Below are 17,384 nucleotides of genomic sequence, written 5' to 3'. Positions count from 1 at the left end.
TAAATGTCTGTTAGAATCACTCAGTTCATGTGATCAGTCAGTTCAACAGGTTTGATTGCCATGGAAACTGGACACAGCTGCATCCAGTTTTACGTTAGTCACGTGAACTTTCTGAGTCATCATCTCAATTCATGTTACCTTTTGAACAAGAACAACAAAAAAATATTCAGTGATGTCATCTGACCACCTTGCTCTCCCTCTTCTCGCCTCCCTCCAGGTTGTTACATCTACTTCTGTTTCCCCTTCCTGCAGTGTGACACAGCCCGTGAATTCGGTTGGTGCTGTCCCGTGCCAGTACTGGATTGCATAACATGCCGTGCGGCGTCCTGCTGCTTCCGTTATCAAATGAGACAGTGCTACGGCATCCCTGTGAGACCCTCTCTGCCTCTTTGATTACACACTGAATTAGGTTATATTGGTGAGCGTTAAGCATGGCAAGGTTAGACAGAGAACAGGGAATACATGTGGACAGAGAGGCTCACAGGTATAGAAAGTACGGCAAAGCCAAGATCCTACCTCTGCCTTTCAACTGGCATTCATATGCAATTGGAGTGGGCTAGGTATTGGTTTTGTATGGTGGAGATTTAGGGACAGACATGCATGTTACTATATTTACACAGCTGCCGTTCACAGAGAATGGGATAACCTCACCCTGCTGTGAGGGTACTTTGGTAGGTCGGCCATATTTTCAAACCCCAAACTGAGACCCTTAAATGAACGCATGACCATGCACATACATGTTCATGCACTCACATGTATGTGCAGACCATAGGTGTTGTCTTCAGGATGGGGAACAATTATTAAACAAACACCATTTCACGTGAAAATAGAACATCTCATATATAAAATGAGAGATTACTTTTTAGTGTATGAATCTGTCATCTTTTACCAATTTGTTTTTGCAGAGTCCATTTTTTGCTCTCCTGTAAATTGAGCGTGCACACGATGGTCTGGTGGTTAATTGGATGATTTATATACTGCATGTTCCGGAGGAATGACAGCTGATGTGTGGTTGTACAGTTGGTAGATCAATGTCAAACTATCGAAATACAGCTGACACCATAGTACGCATTGCAAACATGTGATAACTCTTAAAAGAGTTTGCATAGGATATCGTTAAGAATTGTACTTTCTGAAATGAAGAATTTCACTTTAAGAGAATACAAAAAAGCTGACAAAGTACAATAATACGCACGCATGCACAAATTAAAGCGTTCATGCAATTTAGCCTTTATGACACCAAACATCACCCCTCCCACAATTCACACCCACCCACACAAGATACAGCGAGGACATCCACAAGAATGCACGTGTTACACAGTAGTGTGAATAACCAAATAAGCCAAAGGCTTCTGTTCTAGTAACGTGACCACAGTTCAGAGACACCACACAAAAACCATCAGGCAGAGTAATCCAAAGTCAATGTTCTTTTATTTAACTAAATAAAATAAAAGCAGAGCAGTGGAATATGGGGCAGGGGCGTAGGAGGGGAATGTATCAGTCCAATGTCTCTTTTGGTTGGGGGGGGGGTTACCTTTCAGAGCTGTCCAGGGTTAAAAGCCATTAAAAGCACTGTAAGAGGCAGAGTCATTTATGCCATAGATCCCAGCATTTAAAATCCAGATAAAAGCAAAGTTCACTCGTGTCTTGTGCATGGGGTTTTACTTCCCTTTCCTATGGGGGACCGATTGGTTCCTGACTGGGTCCAAGGCCTTTCTCTTCTGCCCTTGCTGGAGGTCTGTGCATCTCTGCGTCCGGGAAAAAACTCCCCTAACTCTCCAGCAGTGGCCCTTAAATATGGAGAGCCTTCCAGCCCAGCATCAAATGCAGCCTGCAACAGAGTCGTTAGCTCATGGCCTGCACCAGCTCAACTCACTTGCCCAATTGGGAGTCATCAATGCTGAACAACTGACTGGCTTCCAAGGCACTGCAACTGAAAATTAAATAAAGAAAATCATGCATGCACACAAAATCAAGATCTAAAGGCATAAAACACAAGGCCAGTTATAATGCAAATAAGTCTGTCACACACACACACACACACACACACACACACACACACACACACACACACACACACACACACACACACACACACACACAGACAGACAGACAGACAGACAGACAGACAGACAGACAGACAGACAGACAGACAGACAGACAGACAGACAGACACAAAAGCCTGCTTTTAAAAGATACCACAGCTACACAGATACATATCGTAAAAGTTGAGTTCACTGTATATTTGCTCCGAAATGCAGCTGCAGGTACTGCAAGCAAAGCTCCTGAATGCCTAATCTATGCTCCGTGGTGGAATGGTGTCACGCACTGGAAATATCTATAAGCTCCAAAAAGATCTATATAGATCGGCTATATTTGAACAGAGTAATAATCAGGCTCACATGAAGCATTGCAATAGTTCAGGTAGATGTTTGGTCACATGTCCATATCCTATCCAGTCACATACGGCCCACAAGCTGAGCCACTAAAAGTGATCCTTTTAAGCTGGTGCTCACTCTTTCATTATTAACATTGTTGTGGTGCCAGATGATCAAGGAGCTAGAGATCAGGAAGAACACGGAGGCGGAGGCGAGCAAGCGGACAGCTCTGGGGACAATGAGAAAATAACCACCTTAGTGGACACCACACAAGTTGTCCCCTTATTGCCTAAGTAATGACCCCCAACCCTTACTACTTATAGGGCAAGTCTGATCATCAATATGACATCATAATTTATCACGTCAGATATCCACAGGGGAAACCACAGAATCAGAATGAGCTTTATTGTCACATCACAGGTATCTCCATATTTCATTTTTTTTTATCTTAATGCCCTACTTCATCATACAAAAGGTTTTTTTTTATAATAAAGAGGAACGGTTTTGGACATAATGAGGTTTCCACCCAACAGCGACCATATGTAATTACTAATTAGCGGAAAAACTCAAGTTTCTGAAAGATCAGATAACAATATTGATATTCCAAACACAATGTTCATGTTGTAAACATGTACTGAAACATTTGACATTTGGCACTCAAAATGTATTCTATTGATCTAAACCTTTCGAATGTTACAGTACAGTAATGCATAATCCTTAAGGCGTCGCCAATAGTTTTTTGGTATTCAAAGTTTGAGCTGTTTTGTTATTGCTGTCAATCTTATGTACCTTTTTGTGATATTTTTCCAATAAAAACTGTACTCCATAAAGAACCTCCATTTCATTATCGTCTTAACTTGTTAATTCACATTAGGCAGAGAAAGAGGAAGTGCAAACATTTGACTTTTGTCCAGAGCATCTCATATTTGTCGCTCAAAACCTGCACTCATAATTTTTAGCAAGTTAACACATACTGTAACACCCGCAAACTATAGCACTGTGACAGCTATTTTCAAGTGGAACTGTGAATGCGGTGGAGCCTTTACGTGTGTGTGTGTGTGTGTGTGTGTGTGTGTGTGTGTGTGTGTGTGTGTGTGTGTGTGTGTGTGTGTGTGTGTGTGTGTGTGTGTGTGTGTGTGTGTGTGTGTGTGTGTGTGTGTGTGTGTGTGTCTGGAGAGTGTGGAAAAATGCATATTGTTTTATTTTTGTTGCTAAACGCAATGCCGATGTGTGTAACTTTGTACATTATACCAAAATCACAAAGTTATTTCTTGGTACAATGTACAATTTAGGCATTGAGCAGATGCTCTTAACCAGAGCGACTTACAATAGGCAGGTAAACACATCAGAGAGACAGTATAGTGCTTCAGTAAACCAGGATAACAAGTCAGTCTAAACAATTACCATCAAAATAATCTGTACATTGAAACTATAACATAGAAGGTAAACAATGAACCTAGCATTTGTCTAAATAGTCTGCTATCTAAATTATAAGAAAAACAAGCCTAAGTAACAAAAACGTGAGAACAAATGACTAAGGCAAGTCTGCATGGTCGTCGTAACAAGGTCAAGTGCTACGGGTTGGAGTCTGAAGAGATGGCACACTCATCACAGAAAAGCTGGATGTGGCTAATCACCATATCGTGTGAAGCTCATCCAAGCATTCTACGAAAATCTAGGTGTACGCACGGATGATTTACCTAGGACGATCTACAAGCTCACAACGCATTGCAACGCGTTGTGAGCTTGTAGATCTGCTATTTTCAAACATTTTAGCACTTTTACTTTTGGTACTTTAAGTACATTTTGATACCAATACTTTTGTACTTTTACTTAAGTCAATTTTGAATTCCGGACTTTTACTTGTAACAGAGTACTTCTTCATTGCAGTATTGATACTTTTACTTAAGTAAAACATTTGAGTACTTTTTCCACCACTGACCAGGAGTAATGATGATACTTTTATGCAGGGCAGGCTGCCCTGCACAGTAGATCTACTAGCTCACAACGCATCGCACCGTGACGCTTTGGGATACCTATTGCCCCCCCCCCCCCTCTGCGTCCCTGGATTTCACATAAATTGATGTAGGAATAATCTTTTGTTACAGTCTCTTTGTTTTGAACTGAAATGGCCCATTCATGACTACATGCATTCACAATTATGATTCATAATGGGGTGAAATTAATACACTGAGAATTGTTCGTTAGAGTAAAACAAAGTTTGTTAGCAGCAAGTGGATGATAAAGTAACAGTTGGGCAACTTGAAATATATTCTTACAAATGGCCTTCATTTTGAAATGCTCTGGTAAAATGTGTTCTGGAACATTATGTGCAACTACCTGAACAGGACACCTTTTAGTATGGTAGGTAGCCTATATTTCAAGTGCGGTAGAGTCGGCATAGAGTGCAGTAGCCTAAATGATCAGAAAATTGTGTGGGATTTAGAAGGCGTTTTTAGAATCGGCCTCAGGTCTAAATGGGTTAATGGGTGGATCCTGCACATAAAAAATATGAGTCCCACCCAGCTAATTTAAATACTGTGCATTGACACACTGACACTGGTAGAAGTGATACGTTCTTCAAGAAGAGACCTTCTACAGACAAAAGTACTATACAGTAAGTGACTAAACTAAATTAATGATTTACATTTAACATACAGAGTGACAGAGCTGCAAGTAATACATTTTTACTCTACTAATGTTATGTTACATTGTGTGGGTTGTTTCGTTCATGGCTATGAACGTTTTACTAGAAACTTCCCTGTTCTCACTTGTCTTGAGAAATTACAAAATGTTGAGTTGTCAAAAATGAAAATGCAGTTAGTGTCGCCTTACATAGCTATTTGATTCAGTAGGCTAGCCTGAATTTAGGACCGGCAGATATTCTTAATTTGTGGTGTGACTCCAAATATTGGATCCATGCATCCAGCCTGGGTCTTATTCCTATAATCAAATAGTAAAATCAAGTTAAAGAGATGGCTGTAACCCATTCTACATAACTGCTATAATAGCTGATGGTCTGTTTGGCAATACTTTTATAGGTGTAAAACCATGAGTGAAACCACTCAGCCTGACGTGAACCCTGAACAGCAAGGTAAGTTCTCAGGTGTGAGGTGGATACCCAGTAGAGCTGTCAAACTTCCTCTATAATCCCATTTATAGAAGAAGGACAAAAGTCAAATGATTTACTGTTACTCTTTAAATTTTCACCTACTGCAATTTGGCTTAATTTGTGTTCAGAACAACCAGAAAACAGCACAAGTGATGTTTGGCAATACATACCGTTACTGTTCCTTCTATAAATTAAAGACATGAATTCTGCCTGTAACTGCAAATTGTTCCTGTTAGCTGATGACTCAGCACTCCTGATCTCGGGCAAGGACAATTTTGCAGATTGAGGAAGCTCTCAGCTCTGAACTCACCAAAATCCGTACTTGGCTTACCGATAACAAACTGTCACTACACCTTAGTAAAACAGAATCCATTATTTTTGGGTCCAAACATTCCCTGAGTAACATAAACGTAAATGATTTCAAGATCAGAGTTGATGACACGGTAGTCTTGACAAAAACCTGACAGGTGAAAGCATGGCAACAACGGTGATCAAAATTTTTTTTTTGATTTTTGGGCAGAATTTCCTCTTTTGTCAACAAAAGTGCTCTCAGGGCTCTTGCCGGAGCTCTCATTCAATGCCACTTTGACTATGCTTGCACCTCCTGGTACTCCAACATCTTAATGTCACTAAAGACTAAGCTTCAAACCTCCCAAAACAAATAAACTGATTCGACTACTTCTCGGCCTGGGGCCCATGACCCTCTTTTGTCCCACACATTTTGCTAGCCTAGGATGGCTCAGGGTAGAAGACAGGGTTAGGAGAAGGTCCGCACACCATCTTAATGCTCCCAACATAATATAATAAATAGAGCGGTCAATAAATAGCAACGTTTCAGCCTATGTGGCCTTCATCAGGTACCTGACGATTGTATTGCAACTCAGCATCTGTTAGGTTCAGTCCCTAACCTGCGTGACTGTGAGCTAATATTCACTTCGGGTTGCAGTAAAGAGGCGGACCTGCAGGGCCAACGTGGCTAGTTACTTGCATTTTCCTCTCTACTTTTTCTTCACTGACATTTATCAAAAACAAATACAGATCACAGCTATTAGTTAAAGGGATATTTCACTTTCAAACCATTTTTGGGTCATTTTATCGTCTACTCAGGCTTTTGGGAGCACCCCGGACAGTTTTTAAGTTGCTTGATTCAGTATGTAGATATTTGATATTCATGTTATCAGACACGCCCCTTTCCTATACAAACCCATAGTAACTTCAAACTCCATTTTAACCATGTTAGATTAATCGGAAACGCCCGTCATTGGTTCTGGTGACTGATATTGTCCTTCTAATATGTGAGGAGGCCGTGTTTTTTCAATTACTTGTTTCATTTATTTTGATATGAAATTGAAATATAAAAATGAAAAAAAATTAATACAATAAAGAAAATTAAATTAAAAAAGTTATCAAAAAAAAAAAACCTGTATCAATTCCTTCTCTCTCTCTCTCTCTTTGTTTTGTCGTCATCTCCATGTCCTGGTTTTAGTACTTCAAGGGCTGGTAAAGGTGGCGGATGAGGTGGCAGATGAGGTGGTTAAAAAGGTGGCGGAACACCTGTTTGAACACGGTATGACCGAACAGGGTACAGTCTCTTGGGGCTCTGACCTGTGGGAGTGTGGCTGTGGTAAGTTGTGTCTGAAACATCTTGTATTTGCCCTAACTCATTGAGTGCCATTGACGTCATGTGACGTCATTTAAAATACAACGCTTCAGTGCCATTGACGTCTATAGACTTCATTAGGTGTTTTCAGTGATCTTCCGCAACCTGTGAGTGATCCTAGGACTCCCGAAGAAGAATACACCCGGAAATCACGTGATCTAAAAAAAATCCAGCCCTCCAGCTTTTTTACGAATGCAGCTGTTTTATATTATGCTTATATTTTATGAACATTACATACAGATCTAAACCATATATTAAGCTGAATTTGCCTACAATCATGAAGAACCATTTGTTGTCTAAAGATCATGTGGCTGCTATAGCCGAGAGCTCAGGGGTGTGAATTATTATTAACATGTCCATTGTTTAATTTAGAAGACACAAGGTCCAACAAAGCCACAGACACTGGCCCTCATTTATCAATGCGGTGTAGACCAAATAATGTGCGTACGGAGAGATCACCGCAACTTTCGGCATTTATCAATATATCCTGACGTTGACTTCAGCCTACGCATTGGTTATTTGAAAATTGCAGATGAAGTATTTTCTGCGTGGACACACCGTGGATGTGGAGGACGCTAGGCTTAGTGAGAGTGGAACAGCCAAAAAGAGACTCCAAAGGTGAGTATTTATTTGCCGACCAGGAACATCAAAAATGGTTACTGCAAGGGTCCACACTGCATTCACAAGGGTGCACACATATATACTGCAGATTCAAAAAGCGCTCCCAGCTTCCCTCCTACTCCTAATTTCAACCAATCACATGCTGATCCGTCGTGGCCGAGCGGAGTCAGCGTGTCCTGTCCGATTTAGAATATACATTTGCATGGAAATAACTCTGACAATACAATATTTGTTCCTATGGCCAAACTATAATCTAAAAGGAAATATCCTTTGATAATTCGTATTCAGCATGTCCTGAGCTTTAAAAGGAGTGTAAATAATGCATACATTTATATATATATATAGACAAAAGTTAGCAGAAGATAGTTTAAAGGGACAAAGGACTAATTTCCATCTGGATGTTCTTTATCCGTGGTGGCTTTCTCCTTAATCAAAGGATCCCAAGACCTAATCCCTAAAAACCTGTTTTATTGTAACTACTGTAAACATCTTTACCAGAAAATGATACTATATAAGAAAGTACCTCTATGTCCAAGCCTAATGATTAGATACGTTTTGTGGCCTATAGTAACGTCTGCGACTAACATTAAATCTCTGCACAGCTGACCACATATATGAATTTAAACAACTAAATTCTATCCAAACGCTAACTTAAAAGTAAATTCCGTGCCTCAAAAACAAGTTTGAGAGCGTTTTAAAGTTTTAAAACCGAAAGATGAGAGAGAGACAAGATGGCGGATCGTTCCGTTTTTGTCGGCTGCACTCGGCTCCATTCGGTTTCACTCGAACTCGCCACACGGACGTGCACGGACGCGCACATGCGTGCGTTTCATTTACGTCCCGGACAGAGCCGGATACCCGGATGTCAAAACATAAATAGTAGGGAAAATACGGATTTCAGAAAGAGGACTGTGTTTCAATGCAGGAAAACACCCCAGCATCATTATATAGTGGCTGATAGAGGGGAAAAAATGCTAAATATATATATATAAATATTTTTAAAATGTAGGATTCAAGTTGCCTAGAATCCTTTTAATCAAATCAAGAGATAGTTGTCCTGTGAGTTCCCGAACACCCACTGTGTCACTGTTGCCAACCTTCCAGACCAAAAGGCCCCGCTCTCTCCTACCATGTCCAAATTGGGGGACATAGCAGAATTTAACAGGCCTGTAATGTTTATATCCTAGTTTCCATATATGACTGTCTGAGAGATACTTCATAGATCTACAAACTCACAATGCGTCGCATCGCCAGGCGTTATATATATATATTGACCGGTGCGGCGGCGCCGCTGTTATCTTTTCATGGACAGCGAGGTCTCCAAAACCTATATACAGTAGCGTGTAGTTATGTACAATCTGGATTGAGTATATAAACCCGACGCTCCACGGGACTGACTGCAGCCCGCCCGAGTCTCACGGGGAAAAGCCTACATGACTGCTTCATTTTAGTGCAACTCGAACGCGCACTGCTCGGTATGGGTTCAATAAATTAATATACAAACGTATTCCATTCATGGCGATGTGATTGGTATCATAATCTGTCATTCATGTAGGCTACTAGCCTACTTGACAAAGATTGTACCGTTATGGAATACATGAAAGACAGTTCGGCTTGCAAGTAGTTAGGTGCGTGTGTGTGTGTGACTTGACAGGCAGCGAGGCGGGTGGGGGAAACCCTTTCTTATTGTCTCCGCCAGGCCGAAAGGCAGAGTATGTTTTCGCCCCTGTCTGTCCGTCCGTCCGTCCGTCCGTCCGTCCGTCCGTGTGTCCGTCCGTCCGTGTGTCCGTCCGTGTGTCCGTCCGTGTGTCCTGTCTGTGTGTTAGCACCAAATCTCCGGCACCGTTGGCCTGGTCGCTCCGAAACTGTGCACACACACTCCCTGGATGCCAATTCAGAACCTCTGCCTCAAATTTCTCACATGGGTCCGTTATAGCGCCACCTGGAGGCCGATTTGTTCAAAACCCATTTTTTTACATTACTCCTACAGATTTTATCCAAACGTCATGCAAATCGGTACACAGTATCTCTATAGTCATGTGATCAACACGGATCTGTCCCATTCCCCATATTCCATCCTCATTGGCTAAGGTTGCCTTCCAAAATTTGCAGGATTGGTCCGTTTTGAACAAAATGCCTCAAATCATGAACGCAGCTTGTGATTTCCGTGAAATTTCACAAACACATTTCCACTAGGCCGAGGAAGAAATGCCACCTGCCATTTTTCACATCAGCCTCATGGTGGCGCAATAAAAGGCTGATTTGTGTTTTTAACTATAACTGCACCGATCTGCGTGAAACTTTTCACGCACACTCCCTAGAGGCCAAGGAAAAACATCCGCCCTGCATTTTTCACATTTGCCTTTTATAGCGCCACCAAGAGGCCGACTTATGTAAAACACATTTTTGGATATTAAGCCTTCACATTTTATCCAAATTTCACACAAATCGGTACACATGATCTCTATAGTCATGTGACCAAGATGGAACTGTTTGATTTTTCATATTTCATCCTGATTGGCTAACAATGACATCTAAAGTTTGCAGAAGTGGCCCGTTTTGAACAAAATGCCACAAATCATGAACGCAGCGTCCGATTGAGGTGACACTTTACAAGCACATTCGCACTAAGTTGAAGAACAAATGCCACCCTTTAACATTGCCCTATTATAGCGCCACCAGGAGGACGATTTTTTCAAAACTTTTCTTTGTTGTATTACTCCTACAAATGTTGTCCAATCATCATGCAAATCGGTACCCATTATCTCTATAGTCAAGTGATCAAGATGGTTCTGTCCGATTTTTCATATTCCATCCTGATTGGCAAATTCCGAACATTGTTGGCCCACAATAACCTACCTGACCTGGCGGAGACCTGTGCTCCGAGGAGCACTTTTTCTAGTTGGCTTTCCAATGCTTTGTTTGGTCGTATTCTGGTTCTTCATGTTGTAAAATCGGGGCGTTTCGAGGATATTTAAGGGCGTGTTATTTAAATGACACTAGGTTTCAGCCGTCAGATTTGTCAATGCTCCGACCAAATGTACGCTAGGATTGGCTGTATAAGATCGCTTGATAAATGTCACTTGGATTTTGGTGTATGGCGAAATATAGGCAAAAATATAAGTCGTTTTTTACACTCCATTGATAAATGAGGGCCACTGTCTCCATGCCTTCCTTCCTGGCCCACCCAATTGTAGATAAGCAAGCTGATCAAAGAGTTGATCCGATCACCTTCCAGGGTGACACCCACACACCTGGACCTGCCTCTCTTTCTCTTTGAATGAAGCTACAGTATAAGAAGCAAACTGAAATGTGACTTGGTACGGTACTTCCCCAGGGGCTGAAAGGCTGCCCGGGAGGAGGGTGCCTTCAACCTTTCTTCAACAAGGCCTAGAAATCCTTTCAGAGAACTCGGAAACAGATACATCACAGCTTACGAATGTTTCAGTAGGAAGCAGTGTACTAGTGTACCAGCACTAGTATCCTAGTTGGGTATCTTGATTTCACTACATTTCAAGGAAACATCAAGTGGAGGCTGTGTGGCTAGCATTACACCCTCAGCTTCTTCCAAATAAAATACATATACAAATAAATACAAATTGTCCAGTCTAGATTGATTGATCGATCCATTGATGGATTGATTTGAGGTCCCATACGATAACCCGTTGTACACTCTTGGAGTTACAGACCACAAAGGGTCCATTTGGACCACTGGTGGTCCCCAGACCTGAAGTTGAGAAACAGTGTGTTAGAATCAGTATAATCAGTCTTTTAGTTAGAATCACTCGTTCATGTAATCAGTCAGTTCAACAGGTTAGATTGGCATGGAAACTGGAGACTGCAGCTGCGTCTACTTTTACATTAGTCACATGACAACACCTTTCTGGGTCATCAGTCCATGTTAACAACAAAACATAAACCATTCAGTGACATCATCATACAGATGAATGACACATGAATGTACAAATTCATGTGTGCTGTTGACCTGGAGAAGACTGTGTAATTATGGTTTTAACTAACCCTGTAAAGAGATCTAATCTGGCCACCTTGCTCTCTCGCTGTTCTCCCCTCCCTCCAGATTGTTATAGCTGCTGTTGTTTTCCCTGCATGCAGTGCAAGACGGTCCAAGCCTTGGAATGGTGCCCTCTCATGCCAGTACTGGATTTTTGCTCGTGTTTGTTTATTGGATGCCCCTTGGTGTCCTGCTGCTTCCGTTCTTCCATGAGAGAGCGCTATGACATCAAGGTAGTACCCTCTACCTTTCTGTTCACACACTGAAATTTGTTGTAATGGTGAGAGTTAAGCATGGCAATGTTTTAGACAGTTAGAGAACAGGGATTAAATGTGGAGAGACAAGATCCTACCTTCCTGCCTTTCAACTTCATATGCAATGGGAGTGCTTGGGCTAGGTATTGGTTTTGTATGGTGGTGATTTAAAGCATGCACCATTTCCCTCCCTCCCGTTCTGCGTCTCTCCATCATCCAGGGTTCATACTGTGAAGACCTTTTCACTACGTTCTTCTGTTGCCCGTGTGCCTGGTGCCAGATGTCTAGGGAAGTGGAGAAGAAGAAGAGTGAAGACGCGGAGAAGAGGGAGAGTCCCGCCACCGTTGAGCAAATTACCACCTCTGTGGTCACTGCAGTTGCCCCCGTAGGTAATGATGACGATGATGCTTGATCGATATAGGGCAGTGACGGACAAAGTACTCAACCCCAGCACTTGAGAGTGAAAGTATAGCTACTCTTGGTTAATGTGATTCAGCTATAAGTCAAATTTGTACTTTTAAAAATTGCTTTGACAAATTTTGCTTTTGAAAATACTCAGGTATTCAAAAAAATTGCAAAGTAAATTTTGTTTTGGATATCAATGCATTGCTGTATTAATATTCAGACATCTAAACATTTTACAAACATGAAAAAAATTGTGAATAGCTCACACCACGTCACACCTTCAAAAATGTATTTTATTTGATTGAAGTTTCTATTTGAAAACATTTAACTTATAAGCAAATGTATAAATAAAAAATGCAAATAACTTTTTATAGAATATTTTTTAATGTAATTAAGTAAATATATGAAAAGAAAATGTATCTTTATTTTTTTTAAGCCACAATATAAAAACGTAATAGAAATTAAGTAAACAAAAAATCCCCAACATATTCAAAAAGGAGTAGGAAGAAGCAAACTCCTTTTTTTTCCTCTCCTCCTCCTCCTCCTTACTCCTATCCCCCTCTTATTTAACATTTATAATCCATATAAACAATTGCAAATGTAACATATTTATCATATAAATCCTATGATATATGTATACATATACTCCTATACTCTATCTATATATATATCTTATCTCTATATAATATATATCTACTGTAATACACATAACTCTATACATAACCCATATATATATACCCGCTTGCTGTGAAATAATGTAGCGTCACAGTAAACTCCCAATCTGACCACAACATTTCTAAAAAAAAATAAGTTAATTAATTAATACAATCAACCCACCCCTTCCTCCACTCTATAACAGCTAAGGATGTGCTTTTTATACATCCTCTTAAACTGTACAATATTAGTGCTTTGTTTGAGTTCCAAATCCAGACCATTCCACCCCAAAGATTCTGATACACTGACTCTTCCTAGTGGCTAGTAACTGTTTACAAGAAGTTGCTTTGGGTTAAGCTCCCCTCTTAAATTATAACCCCCTCTCTGTCGGTAGTACGTTATTTCTTGCTTTAAACATCATTTGAGCTGTTTATCATGTCCATGAAATTCAATGCATTTAACTGTAAAAAAAAAAAAAGAGAGTTTGTGTGTTCCTGATATCCTACATTGTTCACAATCCTTATTGCCCTCTTTTGCTGTATGACCAATGGTTGTAAGTTACTTTTGTAGGTATTACCCCAGATCTCCACACAATAATTAAGATACGGCAAAATCAGTGAACAATACAGAATGTACAATCCCCTTTGATTTAGAATGAATCTCGTTTTTCCCAGTAGAAACGCTTCTTGCTAGCTTAGCTCTTATACATGAAATATGGGGTTTCCAACTGATTTTGTGTTCTAGTATCACCCCAAGAAATGTAATTAATTTATCCAATAAATTATTATAATAATCTTTCTTACATGTTCTCATAATATTAGTTAAAGGGATACTTCACTTTCGGGCCGGGGACACATTTAAAAAAAATATTAAAAATAAATGAAAAAAGTTATGGAAAATTCATGGCCCCCTCACACATTAGTAGGACACTCTAATGCGTGAGGGGGCCATGAATTTTCCATAACTTTTTTCATTTATTTTTAATATTTTTTTTAAATGTGTCGGCGGCCCGGAAGTGAAGTATCCCTTTAACTTATTCTCTATATTTCTATGAAATCTCTGTATAGTGTATATTTATTTTTGCAAGCATTTTGTAATCCTTTAGTTAACCACAGACTATCATTGTATTTCTGTTTTCTATTTTAAAAAAATAGGACAATATTGATCATAAAATAATTGGAATATCTTTAGAAATGATTCATATGCTAGATCTATATCTTCTACTTTATAATCCATATCCCAATTTTGTTTTAATAATTCATTTCTAAATAAAGTCATGGATTCCTCATTTCCAACTCGTTTATAGATGAATGTATTGGCATCCTTGTCCTCCCTATAATTGCAGTCATAGACTACAAATACTGGCAAGTGGTCACTGATGTCATTTACTAGGAGCCCACTCACTATATTGTCATCCAACACATAAGTCAGTATATTACATTACATTACATTACAGTCATTTAGCAGACGCTTTTATCCAAAGCGACTTACAATAAGTGTATTCAACATAGGTAGGGAACGAAAACTATTAATCACCAGAAGTCTTTAGTGCATTTTCTGCAAAAACAAGCAACCAAGAGTATACCTAGCGCTAAGGTAAAAGTGCAATATATCAGCCACCTATTTCCTTAAACAGATGAGACAAAAATAGCTAAATCAAATGAGCATGAGCTAAAACAAATAAGTGTATCGACTAAACAATATTGTCTATTAGCGTGGCACTGTGTGCAGTAATTCTGCTTGGTCTTGTGACCTTTTGATTTGACTTTTTCCATCCACTCACTAAATATGTCAATGCTTGATCCAGGTGTTTTGTATATACAACTAACAATTATATTTAAAAAAATGTCCATACATATTTCTACTGTAATACATTCATATCATCAACGGCTACTGTCATACATTCCACCACTTTATATTTGAGTCTATTATCCACCTATAATGCCACCCCACCTCCTGTCTTATTTTTCCTGCTCATATACTATAGTTCAACTCATAGCTATTCAACTCAAAATCATCAACCCCCTTTTCAGGTTTGATCCAGGTCTCTGATATTGCTATTATGTTCAAAGGTTTCTTGAATTGCTCTAGGTATTTTTGAATGCTTTTGAAATTGGCGTAAAGGTTTCTGCTATTAAAGCGGATATTGAAAGGTTGTGCTATAGCTTAACCTTAACCGTTGTATTAAACTGATCATCTGAATAGTAGCAGCCAGCAGTTGTTGTTGATATTGTTTAAGAAATTATTTTCAGGGTACATTTTTCAATGTCTTGTAGTTTGTGTTCAGTATATTCAAATGTTTTCAAACCCATTTTTTCACGTTCATCTAACCTTATCAGTTGATCAAGAACTTCAACCTGAGATAAATAACTTTTGTCCTGAGTTGTCATGATTATATGTAGTGAATTTGCATAAACAGTCTATCCATGCTTGTGTAGTGTATGTACTTGAACAGTCTGTACCTTTACCTTATGTTGTTCACTTATATTTGTCCATTTCCTCCATCTCTCTGATGACCAGCGCTTAATTACCTGTTCTGGTTTTTAATTTGATGAAGATTTTGCAGTTTGTTGTCCACGTTAATTGAATCTTCTGCTGTTTTCTTTCTTCTGTGCTTTAACTGGCTGGGCCACCAAGCACCCCATTTCAGGATCAGTAAGTTACAGAATTTTTGCCTTTAACCAATATATGCCAACTCTGTTTCTATTTTTCACATGTAAAATCAGGTGGGTTTTAGATATATTTTTTGTCAGAAACGTATACGTTTTTGAAAAAGAAGGTAAATATACATGTATGAAACATTCGGCATTTGACAGTCATAATGTATTACATTGTTTTAAGCGTTTCTTATGTTAGTACAGTAATGTACTGTATGTATGATCATTGATTTTTCAGCGAGTTCAAGCATTTTTTTTTACATTTGAATTAATCCTACGTTTTTATTTTGAGCTGTTGTTATTGTTGTCAAACCTTTTTGTGATATTTTTCCAATAAAACCTGTACTCCATATACAACCCACATTACTCCATACAACCTTAATTTTAGTTTTTTTTACTTAACTCGTTAATTTGTATTTGTCAGAGATGGAAAGAGGAAGTGCAATTATTTTTGACCAAGCACCTCATATTTGTCACTCAAAACCATTTCACATAAACTGTGCACACTCATCATTTTGTTGCAAGTTAACAACCGCAAATTATAACTCTGTGACAGCTGTTTTCAAATGGAGCAAAAAGAGCTGAGTGCAGCACTGTGAATGAGGTGTGTGTGTGTGTGTGTGTGTGTGTGTGTGTGTGTGTGTGTGTGTGTGTGTGTGTGTGTGTGTGTGTGTGTGTGTGTGTGTGTGTGTGTGTGTGTGTGTGTGTGTGTGTGCGCGCGTGCGCGCGCGCCTTTGAGAGTGAGAGTGTGCTGTGTGTGTGTGTCACAATTCAATTCACTGGAGCTTTATTGGCATGAGGAAACATGTTTATTGCCAAAGCAAATGTCAAAAGCATAATACAATTTCAGAAGAAAAAAAACAAGACATCATTTGCAGCTCGGCTACCAAAGTCTTGCAATCCCAGATTTGACCACCAGGCTAAGCCAGCTTCACTGTTCTACCACGGTTCTGGGGGCTTGGTTCAGAGTATGGGAAGCCACTGGCGACCCCTCATTGGCTGGCCTTTAGCCAATAGGGAGAAAAGGGAGAAAGTAACGAGAAAGTGACGACTGGTTGCAGAGTCTGTTTATTGACAGCTTTGCCAAGCTGTAAAAATGGGGAACGTATGTACAGTTCGATGAGGTACAGCATTGTGTAAACAGAGCTATATCACATTGCAACTTGGAAAAACTGGCTTACAAAACCACTAATGTTCATTTGCTGTGAAAGTTATATATATACATGTTGGCAAGGTTACATACTTGGTTGGTATAAAGCTTTTTGAAGCAAATAGCAGAAAACATTCAGGATTTTTCAGTCACTTTTTGGACAAGGCCAAAGCCCAAAACTATTTAAGATTACAAAAAGCCTCAGATTTCAAATGTATTAGTATAAACGGAGCGTTTATATATGCAGTAGGTCTATGTCAGAGGTCCAGAGTAGGTACAATATGAGAGTTTTTTGTCTTTGGTCATGTTTTCACCCTACGGCCTCTGTTGGCCTCTGTTGCCCTTTCCTTCACCAAGACCTCTCACCTTGCCTCCTCGTGGCAGCAAACTAGAGTCTAGAGACTCCAGGTGAACAGGTAAGGTTTCGTAGGCAGCAGTGGGCCCTAGGGGCGAGTTATACCTTCCACCAAAGCCATATGCC

The 17,384-nt window shown here is 39.7% G+C and overlaps 1 protein-coding gene across 1 annotated transcript; it reads left to right on the top strand.

The window, feature by feature from the left end:
* Nucleotides 1-5,425: 5,425 nt before the first annotated feature.
* Nucleotides 5,426-12,708, top strand: LOC308100355 (cornifelin homolog A-like). The gene is made up of 4 exons (XM_080449376.1): nt 5,426-5,472; nt 6,977-7,114; nt 11,850-12,016; nt 12,258-12,708. Exons 1-4 carry the CDS (start codon nt 5,430-5,432, stop codon nt 12,447-12,449), a joined length of 540 nt encoding a protein of 179 aa, XP_080305502.1. The 5' UTR covers nt 5,426-5,429; the 3' UTR covers nt 12,450-12,708.
* The last annotated feature ends 4,676 nt before the right edge of the window (nt 12,709-17,384 follow it).

This window comes from Gymnoscopelus braueri (assembly GCF_963280865.1).
Source record: "Gymnoscopelus braueri genome assembly, chromosome: 14".
In the NCBI taxonomy this organism is placed as follows: domain Eukaryota; kingdom Metazoa; phylum Chordata; class Actinopteri; order Myctophiformes; family Myctophidae; genus Gymnoscopelus; species Gymnoscopelus braueri.
This window is presented reverse-complemented; position numbering and strand designations above follow the sequence as displayed.